This window comes from Mandrillus leucophaeus, unplaced genomic scaffold (genome assembly GCF_000951045.1).
Source record: "Mandrillus leucophaeus isolate KB7577 unplaced genomic scaffold, Mleu.le_1.0 Scaffold332, whole genome shotgun sequence".
Classification (NCBI taxonomy): domain Eukaryota; kingdom Metazoa; phylum Chordata; class Mammalia; order Primates; family Cercopithecidae; genus Mandrillus; species Mandrillus leucophaeus.
Window position 1 is genome coordinate 414,901 of NW_012103499.1, and position 22,640 is coordinate 437,540.

The 22,640-nt window shown below is 43.9% G+C and overlaps 1 protein-coding gene across 1 annotated transcript in view; it reads left to right on the plus strand.

The window, feature by feature from the left end:
• The window catches only part of HSD17B6 (hydroxysteroid (17-beta) dehydrogenase 6), a 45,983-nt gene that overhangs the window by 14,230 nt on the left and 9,113 nt on the right, over nucleotides 1-22,640 (plus strand). Inside the window, exons 2-3 of the mRNA XM_011988510.1 lie at nucleotides 4,723-4,919; nucleotides 14,859-15,190. Of these exons, the coding sequence (XP_011843900.1) occupies nucleotides 14,878-15,190 (313 nt within the window). The 5' untranslated portion in view covers nucleotides 4,723-4,919; nucleotides 14,859-14,877. The remainder of the gene's footprint in view (nucleotides 1-4,722; nucleotides 4,920-14,858; nucleotides 15,191-22,640) is intronic.

Genomic DNA, 22,640 nt, shown 5'->3' on the forward strand with positions numbered 1-22,640 from the left:
AATGAAGTGTTATAGGTGCATTTTTAACCCAATTGTCTATTTGTTTTGCCATGTTCTTAAGACATGGAAAAGATTGGTACAGGGAACACAGGCACAAAAGTGTAAATGGCACTTTTGGGAAGCTGCCAATAGTTTCATATGGACAGACCCCAGACTTCAAGGGAGGGCGTAGTGAGAGATAGGGTTAAGAGGTAAACCATGGTCAGAGCATTGCCTGCCAAGTTAAGGAGTGTGGAAGTAAAAATTATTCATCATCTACTTTATTTGGTTAAAATGAAAATAAACTATTGATCCTATCAATATTTGACGAGAAGCCTTGGGAGTTAAAATCCTGTTGAAGCAAGTTGCTTGAAAACTTGAAATAATCCTATGTTAGTTATTTTCCTCGTTAATAAAATAAAGAAGAGAAGTTTAGAAAATACGTTACAGGACCAACAGCTTTGTATGCCCACTGCACAGCAACAGACCAATACATTGAGACAGTAGGGTTTGCAGCAGAGAAAGAGTTTAATGATTGCAGGGTGGCTTAGCAAGGAGATGAGAGGAGATCTTCAAGTCCATCTCCCTGAGGAGTTCTGGGCTGGGTTTCTTAAGGGGATTGTGGAGAGTGAGGGGCTGGAAAATTGGGGTCATTGAGCGGTTGGGGTCAAGGGGATAAAGTCATCAGGATGTGGAAACTGCATTCTTTGGTGAGTCAGCTCCTCGTATGATCCTTCAGAACTGCTGATGTCAATGGGGTCCTTCAGATCCGCTGATGTCATTAGTTTCACTGGTGTGTAGGACCTGAAAGGATATCTCAAGTGGAAAACAACATTTTATAATGTCCAAGCTGTCATCTATAATAGAGCAGTTAAGGGGAACTATACTATCCGATCTGTGTGATTCTAGGACAATATGCCCTAAACAACGATGAGAGAGCAGGTCAGAAAGCCAGCTGACATAATGACTAATGCTGAATGTGTTGCAAGCTTGGTTTATTTTCATTTCTTTCCCTCTCTTCTTTCCTGATTAATTTTAAAAGGTTTATAAGGACAGTTCCAAATATGTTCTATTGACACAGGAGCATAATAAACAAAAGGAGAATGGGGCCAAAGTCACATCTCAGTTTAAATATGATAAGCCCTGTTTCTTGTTATCATAAACTATTGAAAAGTAGCAGAGAGTACTATCATATGTGTTTAAATGCCGGAGTTTTAGATTGATCTCACAGGAATGTTCCCTCTAACAGAGCACGTGATGATCACAAAGCCAATAAAACATGTTCTGGGACATTGCAATCGCTCTTTAATCTATTTGATGCGTTTGGTATAGTAAACTGAGTTTTTAAAACCTAAACTATAAATTAACCTACCTGACTTTAGATAAGCAATCTGCCAATATAAATATTGTGTAGGTTCTTTTGTTAGCCATAAAGCTATACATCTTTTGGCTCTAGCTGTCTTCTTGTAGACTGCTTCAAATAAAGGATTCACAGATCCACATTAAAGCACAACATCGTCTTGTTCTTTCACAGGAATTTGGATTTGTCTGAAGACAATGGGAAGCCATGGAAGGTTTATTTTTTATTTTTTTTATTTTTTTGCGATGACTCTTGGGTTCAAGCAATTCTCATGCATCAGCCTCCCGAGTAGCTGGAATTACAGGCGTGTGCCACCATTCCCAGCTAATTTTTTTGTATTGTTAGTAGAGGTGGGGTTTTGCCATGTTGGCCAGGCTGGTCTCGAACTCCTGACCTCAAGTGATTCACCTGCCTTGGCCTCCCAAAGTGCTGGGATTACAGGCATGAGCCACTGTTTCTGGCCCACGGAAGGGTTTTAAGCACAGTAGAAACATAATCAGAGTTGTGTTTTATTTATTTATTTATTTGATAGCGTCTCACTCTGTCATCCAAGCTGGAGTGCAGTGGCATGATCATGGCTCACTGCAGCCTCCACCTTCCCAGGCTCAGGTGATCCTCCCACCTCAGCCTCCTAAATAGCTGGGATTATGGGGGTACGCCACCACACCCGGCTAATTTTTGTATTTTGTGTAGACACGGGATTTTGCCATGTTGGCCAGGCTGGTGTCGAACTCCTGGGCTCAAGTGATCTTCCCACCTCAGCCTTCCAAAGTGCTGGGATTACAGGTGTGAGCCACCACCCCTGGCCTCAGAGTTGTGTTTTATAAATAAACTCTGGAGCCCTGTAGAGGGAAAATAGGAGGGGAGAGAGCAACCAGAGGTGGAGCAATCCTAGCAGACTGTTGCCGGAATCCAGGTGAGAAATACTCATGGCCTGAACTAAGGCAGTAAAGTGGAGACGGAAGGGATGGGATGGACATAATGACTTAAGGTGGTAGAATTAATACTGATTGGACATGGGGGATGAGGAAGGGGTCTAGGATGATTCCCAGGTTTCAGACTTGGGCAACTGGATGGAAGGGAGTTGTCTGGCATCTATTAGGCACTTACTAAATTTGTTGAATACATGTGCAGATAGGGAATAACATGAAAATAAAGAGGAGGATCAGATTACAGTGAATCATCATTATTTTAGTTTTGAATGTGTTGAGTCTGAGGTACTGCTGTGATTCTCCCTAAGTACGATTTTACTATGGGGTCATGCTGTGACTCCTCACATTTAATATAAGATGAAAAATGAGCAAAAGATTTGAATAGGCATTTCACCAAAGAAGACAAACAAATAGCCAATAAGCACATTAAAGGATGCTCAACATCATTAGTCATTAGGGAAATGCAAATCAAAATCACAATAAGCTATCAATCCATACCAACTAGGATGGCTAATATTAAAAAAGATAATATGGCCAGGTGCGGTGGCTCATGCCTGTAATCCCAGCACTTTGGGAGGCCAAGGTGAGTGGATCACTTGAGGTCAGGAGTTTGAGACCAGCCTGGTCAACATGGCGAAACCTCGTCTCTACTAAAAATACAAAAATTAGCCGGGAATGGTGGCATGCGCCTGTAATCCCAGCTACTCAGGAGGCTGAGGCGGGAGAATCACTTGAATCCAGCACGCAGAGGTTGCAGTGAGCTGAGATGGCGCCACTGCCCTCCAGCCTGGGTGACAGAGCGAGACTCCCTCTCAAAAAAAAAAAAAAAAAAAAAAAGATGGTGTTGGTGAGCATGTGGAGAATTTGGAACCCTCATATGAAGCTGGTGAGATTGTAAAATGGTGCAGCCTCTTTGGAAAACAGTTTGGGACTTCCTCAAAATGTTAAAAATAGAGTTATCATTTGACCCAGCAACTTCACTCTTAGGGTATATATATTCAAGAGAATTGAAGGCATATGTCCACACAAAAAACCTGTATGTAAATATTCATTTCAGCATTATTCATAATAACACAAAAAAGCAGAAACAACCCAAATGTTTATCAACTGATGAATGCATAAACAAAATGTGGAATAGCCACACAATGGAATATGATTCAGACATTAAAATGAAGTACTGATAAATAGATGAACCTTGAAAACATTATGCTAAACAGAAGCAGCCAGTCACAAAGGCCACATATTGTGTGATTCCATTTATATGAAATGTCCAGAATAGGCAAATCCACAAACATGGAAAGTAGATTACTGGTTGCCAGGAGTGGGGTGGGGGAGGAAAGAATGGGAGGTGACTGCTAAGGAGTATGGGGTTCTTTTGGGGGTAATAAAAGTGTTCTGAAACTAGATAGTGACGATTGTTGCACAACCCTGTGAATATACTAAAACCCACTGAATTGTACACTTCAAAAGAGTGAGTTGTATGATATGTGAATTATGCCTCAATAAAGCTGTTATAAAATATATATATATATATGTACAACCCTAGGTCCAGGGCTCAAGCTACGAAACAGCTGCAGTTCTTTCAGAAAGGTGACTGAGCCAGCCCCAGTTTGCAGCAGCTGATCTCAGGTTGACAGTCTTCAGAAATGGGCTTTGCTAAAATCAACCTGCCCTCCGACCCCTTTTCAGCAGGGGATTTGCATTCCAGTATTCCAATTTAAATTAGAGGATGGGGCCAGGCACGGTGGCACATGCCTGTAGTCCTAGCACTTTAGGAAGCTGAGGTAGGCAGATTGCTTGAGCCCAGGAGTTCGAGACCAGCCTGGGCAAGCTGGTGAAACCCCATCTCTACAAGAAAAAAAAAAAAAAAAAAACCAAAACCCCCAAAAATTAGGCATGGTGGCCTACGCCTTTAGTCCCAGCTACTCTGGAGGCTGAGGTGGGAAGATCACTTGAGCCTGGGAGGTCGAGGCTGCAGTGAGCCCAGATTGTGTTACTGCACTCCAGCCTGGGTGATAGAGGGAAACCCTGTCTCAGTAAATAAATAGAGGGCTGGGTGCGGCGGCTCATGCCTGTAATCCCAGCACTTTGGGAGGCCAAGATGGGTGGATCACTTGAGACCAGGAGCTGGAGACCAGCCTGGCCAACTTGGTGAAACCCCATCTCTACTAAAAATACAAAAATTTCTACAGGCACCTATAATCCCAGCTACTCCAGAGGCTGAGGCAGGAGAATTGCTTGATCCAAGGAGGTGGAGGTTACAGTGAGCTGAGATCGTGCCACTACACTCCAGCCTGGGTGACAGAGCGAGACTCTGTCTCAAAAAAAAAAAAAAAAAAAAAAAAATAGAGGATGTGGGCTGAGGAGCATATAAGACTCTCTGTCTGGTCAGGGCAACTCTTTTCTTTCTTTCTGCTTTTCATTTTGGCAATAACAAATCTGATTCTGCAGCTGATCAAGGATGACACTGGTGAGAACCCTGTGAGGGAGTGGAGCAGCCTGGACGCTTACCACGAGAGGGAGGTGTTGTGAAAGCAGTGCAGAGGATGGCGTGGGCAGCAGTTGGGGCAGGAGAAAGCCGACTGCTGCCTGGTGTGCAAAGAAGTCCTTCCAAGTCTCCAGGACTGGACTCTTCCTGAGCAAGTCCGGTGTGTAGGTGTGTAGGGGTGGTGTGTGTGTGTGTGTGTGTGTGTGTGTGTAGGGGATACGGTCTGTTTGGAGACACGTTTTGATTATGATTTTTTATCATCTTGAAAGATCCTTCAACTTTGATTCCTGAAAGAAATTTTGTCACGATTGCTTGCTCTGCTTTTTTGATCTTTACTCCCATGAAGTTTGGGAGAGTACTGGTTACAAGTTGGGAGTGATTTCATACTTAAAAATAGGGACCCTGGGTATGCTCTGAAAATGGGATTCTTGGCGGTGGGGGAAACAAGCTTTCATGGTTAATGCTGATAGCTGTTGGGTAAGTTCGTGAAACTTTGGGTAAGCGGAAAAGAGCCTTCTGTGATTGGGCCAAGATCCCAGAACTCTGAGAGGTTGAGGAGCGAGGATCCCTTAAACTCAAGAGTTTGAGACCAGTATGGTCAACATGGTGAAACCCCGTCTCTACAAAAAATACAAAAACTTAGCTAGGTGTGGTGGTGCACACCTGTGGTCCTAGCCACTTGGGAGGCTAGGACCTCGGTATAGTGTAGTGGTTAGATGCAAGGCTTCTGCAGGTGAACGCTCTGGATTTGATCGTGTCTCTACTATTCACTCTGTTTCACCTTGGAAAAGTCACTTAATTTTTGCCTTAATCTGTGCTTCAGTTTCCTCATGTGAAAAATGGGCATAATAATTGCATATACCCTCTATTGTGTGTATATATATTATATATACATACACACACACACACACACACACACGGTTTCAAACAGTGCCTGGCAAGGAAAGTTCTCTGTAACTGTTCACTATTATTATTATGTGTCAAGCTGAAGAGTTCTGACTTTATCCTGTGGGTGACAGGGAGTCACAGACAGAATCCAACGAGAGCACAGCACGATCTGAAAGCAATCTCCTTCTTCACCGAAGGTCAGGTTAGAATTTAAAAATCAGATAAAGTCATAAGAAAAAAGAAGGGAGGATCACCTGAGCCCAGGAGGTTGAGGCTACAGTGAGCTGTGATTGCACCACTGCACTCCAGCCTATGCGACAGACAGACCCTGCCTCAAAAAAAAAAAAAAAAAAAAATCAAAAAGAAAAGAAAAAACAATTATTGACTTGAAGAATACTTAGTCTGTATGCCCAAGGTGGGAAAAAAGAATGTCATGGTGGATCAGTTCAGGGAGCCATGTGCTGTTTACAGACTTGCTCTTAGGATCAGTGACTAAACTGATTGGAGTTTATAGACAAACCCAGGTCTGAAGATTTTAACCAAAGAAGGGAAAGAGGTCCTTTGCTTGAGACAGAAGAAAGTTAAGGTGCACGAGCTAGCCCAGAATAGTGATAAAGAGCTGATAGAAATGATTAAAGATGTTGCAATATGTGGAATTATGCATACTATAGAAAAGTGGTGGTGTAATGCACCAGATAACGCACATTCCCATGGCACAGTTTCCTTCTGGGAAAGCTCAGGGGAAGAGACAGGCTTTCATTTTGGCAATAACAAATCTGATTCTGCAGCTGATCAAGGACGATACTGGTGAGAACCCTGTGAGGGAGTGGAGCAGCCTGGACTCTTACCATAAGAGGTAAGGTCTAGTGGTAAGAGAGAGAGAGAAAGGAGAAAGGTCCTTTCTCCTTTCAGGGAGAAAGGTCTCAGATGGCAATAATAAGACAACAACGACCCAAAATAATACTAATATCTAACAATTATGTATTGCTTTACATGCATTAACTCATTTAACCCTCTCAGTAAATCACTGAGATTTCTTTTTCCCATTTTGAAGATGAGCACACAGGAACAGAGGCCAATTCATTTACCCAAGGCTGCAGAACAAGTAAATGTCAAAGCCTGATTTTGAACCCAGGCCATCTGGCCTCAGAGTCTATGCTCATGATTCTATTTTTAATTTTTTTCTTTTGAGACAGAGTCTCACTCTGTCTTCCAGACTAGAGTACAGTGGCGTGATCTCAGCTCATTGCAGGTTCAAGCTATTCTCCTGCCTCAGCCTCCTGAGTAGCTGGGAATACAGGTGCCCACCACCACACCTGGCTAATTTTTGTATTTTTAGTAGAGTTGGGGTTTCGCTGTGTTGGCCAGGCTGGTCTTGAACTCCTGGCCTCAAGTAATCTGCCTGCCTCAGCCTCCCAAAGTTCTGGGATTAAAAGCATGAGCCACTGTGCCTGGCCTCATGATTCTATTTAAGAAAAAATTTTTTTAGGCCAGGTGCGGTAACTCACGTCTGTAATCCCAGCACTTTGGGAGGCAGAGGCAGGTGGATCACGAGGTCAGGAGTTCGAGACCAGCCTGGACAATATGGTGAAACCTTGTCTCTACTAAAAAAATATAAAAATTAGCCAGGCATGTTAGTGCATGGCTGTAGTCCCAGCTACTTAGGAGGCTGAGGCAGGAGGATCGCTGGAACCCGGGAGGCGGAGGTTGCAGTGAGCCGAGATCATGCCACTGTACTCCAGCGACAGAGCGAGATTCCATCTCAAAACAAACAACAACAATAAAACCCCAACAATCCTTTTTTTTCTTTTTCTTTTTCTTTTTCTTTTTTTTTTTTTTGAGACGGAGTCTCGCTCTGCCGCCCAGGCTGGAGTGCAGTGGCCGGATCTCAGCTCACTGCAAGCTCCGCCTCCCGGGTTCACGCCATTCTCCTGCCTCAGCCTCCCGAGTAGTTGGGACTACAGGCGCCCGCCACCGTGCCCGGCTAGTTTTTTGTATTTTTTAGTAGAGACGGGGTTTCACTGTGTTAGCCAGGATGGCCTTTTTTTCCCTTATTATCTATCTATTGATTTTTCCAAACAGGGTCTTGCTCTGTTGCCCAGGGTAGAGTGCAGTAGTGCAATCATGGCTCACTGCAACCTGGACCTCCCAGGCTCAAGTGATTCCCCTTCCTGTCAGCCTCCAGAGTAGCTGGGTCTACAGGCAGTCTCCACCATGCCTGCCTAATTTTTGTATTTTTTGTAGAGATGGGATTTCACCATGTTGCTCAGGCTGGTCTCGAACTCCTCAAGGAATTCGCCTACCTCAGCCTTCCAAAGTATTGGGATTGCAAGTGTGAGCCACTGTGCCCAGCCTCATGATTCTGTACTATCCACAAAATCAGGGTTGGGGCAGGGAAGCTCATGCAGAGAGGTTACTTGGAAAGAAAGAAAAGGAAAGGTAGTCAGGGAATCATCCAGAGTAGTCTTGTTGATATCTCTGTTTATTAGTGCTCTGTACTTCCTCATTCCAGGTCTTTGCTCTCATTATTCTCTTTGCCTGAAATACCCTTGTTCCCAGTCTCTGCATGTCAAATACCATCTGTCCTCTAAGGCTCAGCAAACCATACTTCCTTCATTTCAAAGCTCTTAGGTTTCGATGGAACATAGGCAGTGTGAGAAAGAGGAGGGGGAGAAAAGGTCAAGATCCAATCATGGAGGGCCTTGTACAACTAAGGTTTTAGATTTAGATTTTCAGTAGGTTGAATGCTATTGAGGGAGTGACATCGGCAGAGCTGCACTTTAGGGAAATGAACCAGACAGCCCTATGTGGATGAGAGGGGAAGTGAGAGTGACACTGTGGGGTTAGTGAGAAAGCTTCTGTGATAGGCCAATCAAGAGGCATTGAGGAGTCCTTGCATTTAGGGTGTAGAAGGGAGAGGAGGAGCTGGGAGGGGAGAAGGGAAAGGGACACTGTGACTGCTGTAGGAGAACGGGAGTAGAGCATCTCAGAAGTGAAGGGAGAAGCGTGTTCTTCATATTGCGTAGTCAGAAGGATTAAACCATGGTTTCTGACTGTGAGAGACAGGAGCTGAGGAGCAAATGTAGGCCACAGCCTGACCATGAAAAGTCAGCTAGTTTTTCTATTTTTAGTAGAGATGGGGCTTAGTTATGTTGCCCAGGCTGGTCTCGAAAGGGAAAGGCAGTGTAGTGTAGTGTTTAGATGTAAGGCTTCTGCAGGTGAACACTCTGGATTTGATCGTGTCTCTACTATTCACTCTGTTTCACCTTGGAAAAGTCACTTAATTTTTGCCTTAATCTGTGCTTCAGTTTCCTCATGTGAAAAATGGGCATAATAATTGCATATACCCTCTATTGTGTGTATATATATTATATATACATACACACACACACACACACACACACGGTTTCAAACAGTGCCTGGCAAGGAAAGTTCTCTGTAACTGTTCACTATTATTATTATGTGTCAAGCTGAAGAGTTCTGACTTTATCCTGTGGGTGACAGGGAGTCACAGACAGAATCCAACGAGAGCACAGCACGATCTGAAAGCAATCTCCTTCTTCACCGAAGGTCAGGTTAGAATTTAAGAATCAGATAAAATCATAAGAAAAAAGAAGGTGCTAAATATTGCAGTGAGATCTGAGGAGAAGAGAGAGAGGAAGCCTTGGGAATTATCTGCTAATAAGTCCTTGGTGAGCTGTGAGAGAGTTTCCAGAGAGTGATGGGAATGGAAAGTGAAGTGCAAGGAGCTCATGGGTGGCAAGAAAATAGAGGGCCTGTGCTTGCCCTTTGAATGTTTCGGCCATATGCGGAAGAGAGAGAATGTTTATTAAACGGGTGGCAGGTTAGGATGGTCTTAGGGAGGAAGAAAGGTAGAAGAAAGAGGATAGAGGACAATATAGAGACATTTAGAGCAGAGGTACCCTCACTGGGCCCTGGAACCCCTGAGATGACAGGCAAAATGTTGTGGGTATGAATTAGAGTGTCCAGGTTGAGCTGATCTGGATTTTGGCAGGGAGGCAACGTGTATGCTCATCTGTGGAAGGAGAGCTAGGTAAACATGAGGTTGGGAAATTCTGAAGGTTAGTAAAGATTTGGAGCAGGTGTTGTTGGGAAATAATAAGGGAAAGGTCAAATGGAGGCAAACAAGGTTTGCCTTGTATGGGGGGGGCCCAGTTGAAATAGGATAACATTGATTTGTTGTATAAAAGTTTGTTTTCTGGTCTTTCTCTAGCACCACTTGGCAGCTGGCAGCTAGAGAACATGGATGGTAAAGGCTTTGGGGTGATAGTGAAGCACCCCTAAAGTGGCCAGCTATGAGACCTATGTTGAATAAGAAGGCAAATGAAACTGTGAGAGGATTGCAGTAATAGACAGAGGCTGAGGAAAAGGAAGGCAGAGCGGGAAGAAAGAGGTAGAGGGAAGGAGGGGAGGGGAAGAGCCCCAAAGATAGGATGGGGCTGTGCAGAGAGGGCAATTTCAGCTTTTCAAGGTTTTTTTTTTTTTTTTTTGGCAGTGTCTCACTCTGTCACTTAGGCTGGAGTGCAGTGGTGTGATCTTGGCTCACTGCAACCTCCACCTCCCAGGTTTAAGCGATCCTTATGCCTCTGCCTCCCAGTTAGCTGGGACTACAGGCACTGCCCCCACACCTAGCTAATTTTTGTATTTTTAGTAGAGACGGGGCTTGGTCACGTTGCCCAGGCTGGTCTCGAACTCCCGACCTCAGGTGATCCGCCTGTCTCAGCCTCCCAAAGTGCTGGGATTACAGGCGTGAGCCACCGTGCCTGGCCTAGCTTTTCAAGATCTTTGTGGGAGAGTAGCTTCAAGCAATGATGAAGCCCAAGATGGGGATCAGACATGAAATAAACAGTGGAAGTTCTTAACCTATGCATGTGTTAATCACATGCATGAAGGTGTTTTCTAGGCTCAACCTCAAAACTCATTAAAGAAAATTAACCAGATAGCATGGTGTATGAGAAAGGAAGAGACTGACAATATGATGTAAGAAAGCTGAATTCTCATTTACCATAGCAGGAAGTTAATTGAGAACGTAAAAAATTGGTAAATCAAGAAATAGCAGCTTGAGTACTGTGTATAAATAACTTGAGTCAAAGGCAAAAACGTAAAGTAATTGCACAGCTTTTGCAGATGAATGGTTTGTAAAAGCAAGCAGGCCACTTTGGGCATTTGGATATTTGAAATATTCGAGGCACATTCAGGTTTGGCCCAGGGTTTGGGATTCCGCCAGGCGTATCTCTTCTGTAGGTCTTCCTGCTGTTAAGCATGCGATGGCTGAATAGTAATGCCCAGGGAGGCTGTGAGGGCCAAGCTTCTCCCTAACGGGGGAAATACGTTTTCATCTTTGACTGGCAACAGAAAATTACCTTTTAGTCAATACACAGTCAGGATGAAGCCCTCTCTGTTACTGTAGTGCACCAGGGAATGCCCGTTGGGCAGAACAGAGGCAACTGGCTAGAGAACACAGAGGTCTCAGATTGGAGAGAAACAAAGGGCTTCAGAGAAGGAAGAGGAGAGATGGGGGAAGAGGGGAAAAGGAGAGAAAGAGAAGATGGTGGGGGAGGGAGGAGCAATAGATGCCTCTCTCCACTGTTTTCTCCCCTTCACTGTCTCCTTCCATTTTACTTGCCTACACCCTAAGTTGCCCTCTCGCTACTGCCTTCTCTCCTATCCTTCCCAGATCAGGCTTTTGAAAGAGTCTCCACTCGGCTCCACTTCCTGCCCTCTAATTCATGCAGCAGCCCACTGAAGATTGGCTTCTGTGCCCTGCACTCTCTGAGTCTCCCCATTAAGAGCACCAGTGCCCTCCTATTACTCAGCAGACCTGCTGGTTGCATTGCTGATCCTCATTAAGCCCCCCTTCCCTTGGCTTCCATCAGTTTTCTTTTTCCTACTTCTCTGGCTCATTCTGCCTGCTTTTTTTCTCTCAATTTTTTCTCAGGATATTTTTATTTAGAAAAACTTAATTTATCTAACATTTGTTAAGTATCTGCTATGTGCCATTCACTGGGCCAAGTGCGGACCAATATGTAACCTGGGCTCTCAAGGGCCTTATAGTCTAAAAATGGGGAAAAGCAGTACAATGAAGTGCAGCAGGCATCATGATAAACCCAGGCCACAATGGGGACACTAAGGAGGGTATAGTCAATTCTGTTGGACCATGGGGCAGGTTAAATGAAGGCAGGAAAAATCTCTTGCCTGGACCATTCTTGTCCCCTCTGTATGTAATCTCTCAGTGCTCACCTATGAAACAGTGTGGCAGCCATGGAGGTGCATTGCTCAGATCACTCAGGAGAATCTGCTGTGAGGAGCGAGGTTGACTTCCAGCCTCCAGTTGTTGCACTCTCCCATCTGCTGTGGTATTTATACTGAGGCACGCTCCTCTTGGGCACTGGTCAGCCAGTGACCAGCAGGATGGCAGTACTGGAGCTGGACCAGTTCGGCCCAATGTGGGACTTCTCCAGTGGCAGTCTTTGCTCAGGCTCATGGGCCTGGCTGAGACTTTCCTGGGGCTCTACTACAGTCTAAAGCTCTTCCTACCTTCTCCTCCTTCTGTTCCCCTCTCCTTCCAGAGGTGTCAGATCTGCATTACTACCTATTCCTGTGCTTTACCCCTTTGTTCTCTGAGGGTGTTTCCCCCATAATCTCTTGCATGTCCAATTTTGTCTTGGCATCTGAACTGACACGGAGGAACAATGATGGGACCTGTCTTGTAGGGTTCTTGTGAGAATTCAAAAAGTTAATATATGTGACATCTTAGAACAGAGCTGGATACACAGCAAGTGCTCAGCAAGGGTTAGCTATTTTTTTTTTTTTTTGAGATGGGCATGAGATGGGCAGAGTCTTGCTCTGTCGCCCAGGCTGGAGTGCATGATCTCGGCTCAGTGCAACCTCCATCTCCTGGGTTCAAGCAATTCTCTTGCCTCAGCCTCCTGAGTAGCTGGGATTACAGACACCCACCATCATGCCTGACTAAGTTGTATTTTTGTAGAGATAGGGTTTCGCCATGTTGACCAGGCTGGTCTTGAACTCCTGACCTCAGATGATCTGTCTGCCTCAGCCTCCCAACATGCTGGGATTACAGGCATGAGCCACTGTGCCTGGCCTAGCTGTTATTTTTTAAATTATCCTTTTGATATGGTTTGGCTTTGTGTCCCTACCCAAATCATATCTTGAATTGTAATTCCCAGGTGTTTAGGGAGGAACCTGGTGGGAGGTGATTGGATCGTGGGGGTAGTTTCCCCCATGTTATTCTCATGATATGAGAGAGTTTTCATGAGAGCTGATGGTTTTATAAGTGTTTGGTAGTTCCTCTCTTGCTTGCTTTTGCTTTCCTGCCATCATGTGAAGGATGTGTTTGCTTCCCTTCCACCATGATTGTAATTTTTCTGAGACCTCCCCAGCCATGTGGAACTGTGAATCAATTAAACCTCTTTTCTTTATAAATTACCCAGTGTCGGATAGTATCTTTATAGCTGTATGAAAACGGACTAATACACCTGTAGATCTCAACTTATAGTTTATTCTCTCTAGGAAGCTTCTCAGACCTCTCTAGACTGCCTTAGAAGCCTCTCCTGAGTGTTCCAGCAGCCTCCTGTTTTTACTTCTGTTATAATGCATTGTTGTCAGTCTTCACAATGAGACTGTGCATTCAATGAAGAATGGACTATGTATCGTTCACTCTTGTATATCAGTGCCTAACACTGTGTCTGACTCAAGTAGTTGTTGAATTAATGTTTGCTGAATGAAAATGATGATTAGGCTGAGACTTAAAAGATAAGCATTATGGCCAGGCGCGGTGGCTCACACCTGTAATCCCAGCACTTTGGGAGGCCAAGGTGGATGGATCACCTGAGGTCAGGAGTTCAAGACTAGCTGGCCAACACGGTAAAACAGTCTCTCCCTACTAAAAATACAAAATTAGCCCAATATGGTGGCATGCGCCTGTAATCCCAGCTACTTGGGAGGCTGAGGCAAGGAGAATCACTTGAACCCGGGAGATGGAGGTTGCAGTGAGCTGAGATTGTGCCATTGCACTCCAGCCTGGGCAAAAAGAGTGAAACTCTGCTTCAAAAAAAAAAAAGAAAGTGTTATTTGCCAAGTAGATGAGGGCTACTTCTTTCCAGTAGAAAGAAGTGTGTGCAGAGGCATAAAAAACCTGTGCTTTGCAGGGCACTGAAAGTTGTTTGTTATGGCTAAAGATTAGGATGCAAGAGAGAAGCCTAAGTAGCCAGAGTGCTGGGGACGTTCATGTCAAACTAAGGAGTTTGAGTTGCATAGACTCACCTCATGCAGGCGTTGTGGTATAGGCCTTATGATGCTAGTGGGCCCATACCCATCTTTGACCTCTATCTATGTTGTTATGAATTATGTTAGTTCAGCCAACATGTATAGATTACCAAAAAATGGTGGACTTTGCTCCAGAATTTCATATAGAAACATAGGCATCTGTGAACACTCATTTCAACAATGCTTCTGATTGGTCTAGGTTTACAAATTGCTTTGGCTGCAATAACTCACCCAAACTATTGGATCTCCTAGTGGATCTCACTGCCTTCACCACACCTGTTTCATCTATCCTCCACTGCCACTGTGAGACAGATCTTCCTAAAACTTAATCTGGCCACCAGACTCTAGTAGCATACTCCGTTTAATGTCTTCTAGTAGCATACTCTGTCCACAGGATAACATCCAGATTCTGTAGTGTGGCTTCCAAGGTCCTTCATGATTTGGCCCTTCACTACCTCATCTCCAGTCTCTTCCCCTGTATGTTCTGCTCTGCATTCATGCAGAATTGTTTATAGGTCTCAAGAAGTTCTGTGCTGCTCACAACTCCCTTCATGTACACATTGTTACTGCCTGGAATGTCATCATCTTTATCCACTTTTTGAACTTACCTATCCTATTTGGTAGGAAGTAGTACCAAAATCATTGCTTCTGTGCTAGGCTATTGGTCATCTTCCTTTGTAGACTGTGTGTATACTTCTGTTATGGCACCTTTCACACCGCATTGGATTTGTTTGGTTACCTCACTGACTTCCCTCTCTAGACTGTGGCTCCTTGAGGGTAGGACCGAGTATTAGTCAATAAAGAGTCCCTATCACCTACTGCAATACCTGGCACATGGCGAATATTGAATAGATATATTGGTTAAAGAAAAGGAAGGAATAAAATGTTTTCTTTCTATTGAAAGAGAAGGAAGCACCCTCACCATGTGGCTCTACCTGGTGGCCTTTGTGGGCCTGTACTACCTTCTGCGCTGGTACCGGGAGAGGCAGGTGGTGAGCCACCTCCAAGACAAGTATGTCTTTATCACGGGCTGTGACTCGGGCTTTGGGAACCTGCTGGCCAGACAGCTGGATGCACGAGGCCTGAGAGTGCTGGCTGCGTGTCTGACGGAGAAGGGGGCCGAGGAGCTGAGGGGCCAGACATCTGATAGGCTGGAGACGGTGACCCTTGATGTTACCAAGATGGAGAGCATCGCTGCAGCTACTCAGTGGGTGAAGGAGCATGTTGGGGACAGAGGTATGAAATATTTTCTCCTTTCATTTATTTAGGCATGAAGATACTAAGGTTATATATACAGTTGTTCCTTGGTGTCTACTGGGGATTGGTTCAAGGACTGCTTGTGGATACTAAAATCCGAGGATGCTCAAATCCCTTATATAAAATAGTGCAGTATTTGGTTATAACCTATGCACATCCTTTAAGTTATAGATAATTTAAATCATACCTGGGTTACATAAAATGCTAAATACTTTGTAAATGATATGTAAATAGTAGTTATACTGTATTATTTAGGGCAGCCGTCCCCAGTCTTTTTGGCACCAGGAACCAGTTTTGTGGAAGACAATTTTTCCATGGACAGGGAGTGGGGATGGTTTTGGGATGATTCAAGTGCGTTGCATTTATTGTGCACTTCATTATATTATTACATTGTAACATGTAATGAAATAATTATACAACTCACCATGATGTAGAATCAGTGGGAGCTCTGAGCTTGTTTTCCTGTATCTAGACTGTGCCATCTGGGGGTGATAAGAGACACTGACAGATCATCAGGCATTAGATTCTCATCAGGAGTGCACAGGCTAGATCCCTGTCAGGTGCAGTTCACAATAGGGTTAGTGCTCCTGTGAGAATCTGCTGCTGCCACTGATCTGACAGGAGGCGGAGCTCAGGCAGTAATGCCCATGATGGGGAGTGACTGTAAATACAGATGAAGCTTTGCTTGCTTGCCTGCCGCTCACCTCCTGCTGTGTGGGCTGGTACCAGTCTGTGGCCCAGGCACTGGAGACCCCTGGTTTAGGGAATAATGACAAGGAAAAAAGTCTATATATGTTCAGTACAGAGGCAAATTAAAAATTGTTTTTTCTATCCATAGTTGATTGAATCCATGGATATGAAGGGCTGTGTGTATCAAAAGCTGGGCTTAGAAGGCCGGCCTTCATTTGAAGGACTGTTGAGGTCTTTTGTGGCGTTTCATTTCCTTAACAATGTTTATTTTGAAAAACAAGCTCAATAGATTTGAAGCTATTATCTCATATTGCAAGTAGAGTATTTATAAACATAATTCTTTATATTTGAGGAGTTGGAGTACAGTGGCATATCATAGCTCACTGAAGCCTTGATCTCCTGGGCTCAAGCAATCTTCCTGCCTCACCCTCTCAATTAGCTGGGATTAGAGGCGGTTGCCACCATGCCTGGCTAATTTTTTTATTTTTTTTATTTTTAGTAGAAACACGGTCTTGGTATATTGCCCAGGCTAAGACGTTCTTAAGAATCTGATTACCTTCCTTTGGCTGCTACTTAAAATATTAAAATATAGGCATTTCTTGAAGTCAACCTTTGGTCTTCTTCAAAAAATGTTTTAAAATTTCATTTCATTTAAAAATCAACACACTATTTCTTAGAGAAATTTTAGGTTTATAGAAAATCGAACAGAAAGTACAGAGCTCCTATATACCCCCTCAACAATTTTCCCCTTTTTTTTTGAGACAGAGTTTTACTCTATTGCCAAGACTGGAGTGCAGTGGCGAAATCTTGGCTCACTGCAACCTCTGCCTCCCAGGTTCAAGCAATTCTCATGACTCAGCCTCCCGAGTAGCTGGGACTAAAGGCACGCACCACCACGCCTGGCTAGTTTTTGTATTTTTAGTAAAGACGGGGTTTCATCATGTTAGCCAGGCTGGTCTTGAACTCCCAACCTCAGGCGATCCTCTTGCCTTAGCCTCCCAAAGTGCTGGGATTACAGGCGTGAGCCACTGTGCCCACCCAGTTTTCCCTATTATTAACATCTTTCACTGGTGTGATATGTTTGTTACAACTGAGCCAATGTTGATATGTTATCGTTAACTGAAGTCCATAGTTTTCATTAGGGTTCACTTTGTATTATATAGTTCTATGGGTTTGAACAAATGTGTAATTACAAGTAGCCACCATTATTGTATCACACAGAAAAGTTTCAGTTCCCTAAGAGTCCCCCATACTTTACATATTCATTGCTCCCCACATCCTGGCAACCACTGCTGTTTTTACTGTCTCCATAGTTTTTCCATTTCCAGATGTCACATAGTTGGAATCATATTTTTTTTTGAGACAGAATTTCACTCTTGCAATGGCATGATCTCGGCTCACTGCAACTTTCACCTCCCGGCTTCAAGCGAGTCTCCTGCCTCAGCCTCCCAAGTAGCTGGGACTACGGGCACACGCCACCACGCTGAGCTAATTTTTGTATTTTTAGTAGAGATGGGGTTTCACCATGTTGGACAGGCTTGTCTTGAACTCCTGACCTCAGGTGATCTGTCCACCTCGGCCTCCCAAAGTGTTAGGATTACAGGCATGAGCCATCGCGCCTGGCTGGAATAATACTATATGTAGTCTTTTAGACTGGCTTCTTTCTTTTTTTTTTTTTTTGAGACAGAGTCTCGCTCTGTCGCCCGGGCTGGAGTGCAGTGGCTGGATCTCAGCTCACTGCAAGCTCCGCCTCCCGGGTTTACACCATTCTCCTGCCTCAGCCTCCCGAGTAGCTGGGACTACAGGCGCCCACCACCTCGCCCAGCTAGTTTTTTGTATTTTTTAGTAGAGACGGGGTTTCACCATGTTAGCCAGGATGGTCTCGATCTCCTGACCTTGTGATCCGCCCGTCTCGGCCTCCCAAAGTGCTGGGATTACAGGCTTGAGCCACCGCGCCCGGCCTTAGACTCGCTTCTTTCACTTAGCAGTATGCATTTAAGATTCCTTCATGTCTTGCCAGTTTTTTTTTTTTTTTTTTTGAGACAGGATCTCCCTCTGTTGCCTAGGCCTGAGTGCAGTGGCCTGATCATGGCTCACTGCAGCCTCACTCTCCTGGGTTCAAGCGATCCTCCCACCTCAGCCTCTCAAGTAGCTGGAGTACAGGTACACACTACCATGCCCGGCTAATTAAAAAAAATTTTTTTTAGAGACGTTGTCTCACTGTGTCACCCAGGCTAGTCTTGAACTCCTGGGCTCAACTGATCCTCCTACCTTGGCCTCACAGTGTTGGGATTACAGGCATGAGCCACCATACCTGTTCTCCATGTCTTTTCATGGTTTCATAGCTCATTTCTGTTTTTTTGTTTGTTTTGTTTTGTTGAGATGGAAGTCTTACTCTGTTGCCCAGGTTGAAGTGCAGTGGTGCAATCACAGCTCACTGTAGCACTGAACTTCTGGGCTCAAGTGATCCTCTTGCCTCAGCCTCCCAAAGTGCTGGAATTATAGGTGTGAGCCACTACACCAAGCCTGACAGCTCATTTCTTTTTCTCGCTGCATAATATTCCATTGTATGTATGTACCACCGTTTATCATTCACCTATTGAAGGATATCTTGGTTGTTTTCAGTTTTTGGCAATATTAATAAATTCTCTTTTTAAGTTCTATTTTGTCTAGAAATTATTCAACTCCTCTTTGATTCCCTTCTTCTCCTTCTCCCTTGGTTTTTTGATTCAGTAGATTCTGGTAATTGGATCTCCTAAATAACTCCTCACTCTAGGAGTTGCAAAGTAGCAATGAAATTGCTTCTTTTGGCTGGGCGTAGTGGCTACACATCTGTAGTTCCAGCTACTTGAGAGGCTGAGGTGGGACCATTGCTTGAGCAGGAGTTTGAGGCTAAGTGGGCTATGATAGCACTTGTGAATAGCCACTGCACTCCAGCCTAGACAGCACAGTGAGACCCCATCTCTAAAAAGTAAAATCTTGCTTTGCTTGGGTTGCAGGATGTTATTTACTTATTTGTTTATTTCTTTATTTTTGAGATGGAGTCTCACTCTGTCGCCCAGGCTGGAGTGGCGGGATCTCGGCTCACTGCAAGCTCCGCCTCCCCAGTTCACACCATTCTCCCACCTCAGCCTCCCGAGTAGCTGGGACTACAGGTGCCCAACACCACGCCCGGCTAATTTTGTTTTTGTATTTTTAGTAGAGATGAGGTTTCACCGTGTTAGCCAGGATGGTCTCAATCTCCTGACCTCATGATCCGCCCGCCTCGGCCTCCCAAAGTGCTGGGATTACAGGCGTGAGCCACTGTGCCTGGCCTATTTCTTTATTTTTTGAGACAGAGTCCTGCTCTGTCACCCAGGCTGAAGTGCAGTGGCATGGTCGGCTCACTTCAGCCTTGACCTCCCAGGCTCAAGTGATCCTTCTACCTCTTAGCCTCCAGAGTAGCTGGGACTACAGGCGTGCACCACCATGCCTTGTGAATTTTTGTATTTTTTGTAGACATGAGGTTTCTCCATGTTGGTCTGAAACGCCTGGGCTCAGGCCATCCACTCGCCTTGGACTTCCAAAGTGTAAATTTTTTTTTGTTTTTTGGAGATGGAGTTTTGCTCTTGTTGTCCAGGCTGGCATGCAACAGTGTGATCTCTGCTCATTGCAACTTCTGCCTCCCAGGTTCAAGTGATTCTCCTGCCTCAGCCTCCCAAGTAGCTGGGATTACAGGCACCCACCACCATACCCTGCTAATTTTGTAGTTTTAGCAGAGATGGGGTTTCTCCGTGTTGGTCAGACTGGTCTCGAACTCCTGACCTCAGGTGATCTGCCTGTCTCAGCCTCCCAAAGTGCTGGGATTACAGGTATGAGGCACTGCACCCAGCCCAAAGTGTAAATTTTTTAAAAAACAATTTACTTTAAACTTGAAAATTTACTGATTTGGCTAAAAAAATTTTGAAAATCTAAAATGTACTTTAAAATATTACTTCTTTCCAGCACTTTGGGAGGCTGAGGTGGGAGGATTGCTTGAGCCCAGGAGTTCGAGACCAGCCTGGGCAACACAGTGAGATACCGTCTCAATTAAAAAAATAATAAAACATTACTTCTTGTCTGAGGATGTTCTTAACTCCCCAAGGCAGAGTCAGAAGTTATGGGTAATTATAGCCTCTTTGCTGTGCATACCCATTTATTTCTATTGTATTATTATTGTTTTCCCATCTGTTAGACTGTGAGCTCCTTGAAGATATGGGCTTCTCTTACTCATTTTTATATTTCCAACTTCTGGCATATTGCCTGGTACATGTTAAGGGCTCAACAAATGCTGAATGAATCTTCTATACTCATACTTTTGTCTATTACCCTTTTTATCTGTGCCCTTGGTTTCTTACTCCTCACACTTGAATTTCCAACTACCTGCCGCATTTATCCATCTGGAAATTCTACTAGTGCCTGAAACTCACAAATTCTAAAGGAGTCTTTATTTTCCTCTCAGCTCTTCACCAATTCTTTTTTTTTTTTTGAGATAGAGTCTTGCTTTGTTGCCCAGGCTGGAGTGCAGTGGCGCGATCTTGGCTCACTGCAGCCTCTGCTTCCCAGTTCTCAGCGATTCTCCCGCCTCAGCCTCCTAGGTAGCTGGGATTACAGGCACACACCACCGTGCTGTCTAATTTTTGTATTTTTAGTAGAGACCGGGCCAGGCTGGTCTCGAACTCTTGACCTCAGGTGATCCGACTGCCTCGGCCTTCCAAAGTTCTGGGATTATAGGCGTGAGCCACTGCGCTCAGCCTCTCTTTACCAATTCTACTTTTCTTTCTAGTCCTTCTCTCAGTTTATAATTTACTATCCATTCAGTTACAAAGACTTTTTACCTTGGAGTCTTTTTTAATCCTTATACTTTCAACCTTTCTGTATCTCTGTATTTTATGTGAGCCTCTTATAAGCAGCATATAGCTGATATAAAAACAAATCCAATCTGACAATTTTTATTTTTAAAGTAGAACATTTCTTTCATCTATACTGCTTTATTATTATTATTATTATTATTATTATTATTATTATTGGCAAAGTCTCACTCTGTCATCCAGGTTGGAGTGTAGTGCCACGATCGGCTCACTGTAATGTCCAATTCCTGGACTCAAGCCATCCTCCCACCTCAGCCTCCTGAGTAGCTAGGATTGCAGGTGTGCACCACCACACTCAGCTAACTTAAAATAAAATATTTTTGTAGAGTGGGTCTCCCTACATTGCCCAGGCTGGTCTCAAACTCCTGGTCTCAAGTGATCCTAATGCCTCAGCTTCCCAAAGTGTTGGGATTACAGGCATGAGCCACTGAGCCTGGCCTTAATTATTATGTTTGGATTTATTTCTTTCATCTTATTTTGTACTTTTTCTTTTTTCCTGTTTCTTTTATCCTCTTTTGAATTGATTGTTTATTCCACTTTTTCCACTACTAAATTGAAAGTACTATAATATTCTCTATTTCTATTTCCCTAGTAGTTCCTGTAGAAATTTTAAATGCATATGTGGTTTACCAAATGTAAAATTAACATCTTTACCTTTCTCCTGAGTAATCCAAAGCCCTCAGAACACTCACATTTCAGTCATCCTTCCTGACATACATGCTATTGCTGCTGTGTATTTCAGTTCTGGTTTTTGGCTCTCCAATGTGTAATGTTTGTTTAGATTTATCCTCTTTTTACCTTTTTTTTTTTTTGCTCATTACTCCTCCTTGAATTTTCCATCTCAAATTTCTTTCTTCCTTACTGAATATATGCCTAAGAATTAGAATTTAGAAGGTGCTGGGGCAAAATCTTTTTTTTTTTTTAAAGAAAAATATTTATTAAAATGTCTGATTACCCTCATTCTTGAAAGATATTTTTGCAGATAGGCTAGTCTATGTTTATAATTACTTTCTCTTGGCACATTGGACACCATTCCAGTCTTCTGTCTCCTGTTGTTCATGTCCTTTTTTTTTGAGAGAGAGTCTCGCTCTGTCACCCAGGCTGGAGTGCAGTGGCGCGATTGGCTCACTGCAAGGTCCGCCTCCCGGGTTCAGGCCATTCTCCTGCCTCAGTCTCCACCCGGGACTACCGGCGCCTGCCACCATGCCCGGCTAATTTTGTGTGTGTGTGTATGTGTGTGTATTTTTAGTAGAGACGGGGTTTCACCGTGTTAGCCAGGATGGTTTCCATCTCCTGACCTCGTGATCCACCCGCCTCCGCCTCCCAAAGTGCTGGAATTACAGGCGTGAGCCCCTGCTCCCAGCCTGTTGTTCATGCCTTGATAAGTCGGTTGTTAGCCTAATTGTTTTTCCTTTGAAAATAATCTGTCCTTTCTTTCTGGCTATTTAAGGATATTCTCTTTCTCTGATTTTATTATTATTATTATTTTTGATCTTTATTTTGGTGTGTTTAGGTATGGATTTCTCTGTTTATACTGCTTGGGATTTATTTTTTTGGGGGTGTAAAAAGTAAAGTAGAGGTTCCTTCTCAAAGACTTTCCTCCCCATCTAATTAGGAATAAATAGTGACTTTTTAAAAAACCAAAATTTATTCAAAGACCTGTACTAACATTCTTAAATATCTGCTAGCTGTAATAAAGAAATCAATGTACTTTATGTTCTTAGCTCCCACAATTTAACCTAAATATTTGCCTGACGTGCTTATACTGGTCCAAACAAGTATTAGGTCATAGCCTGTTCCTCTTCTTTATTTGAAGGTGTTTTTTTTTTTTTTTTTTTTTTTTTTTTTTT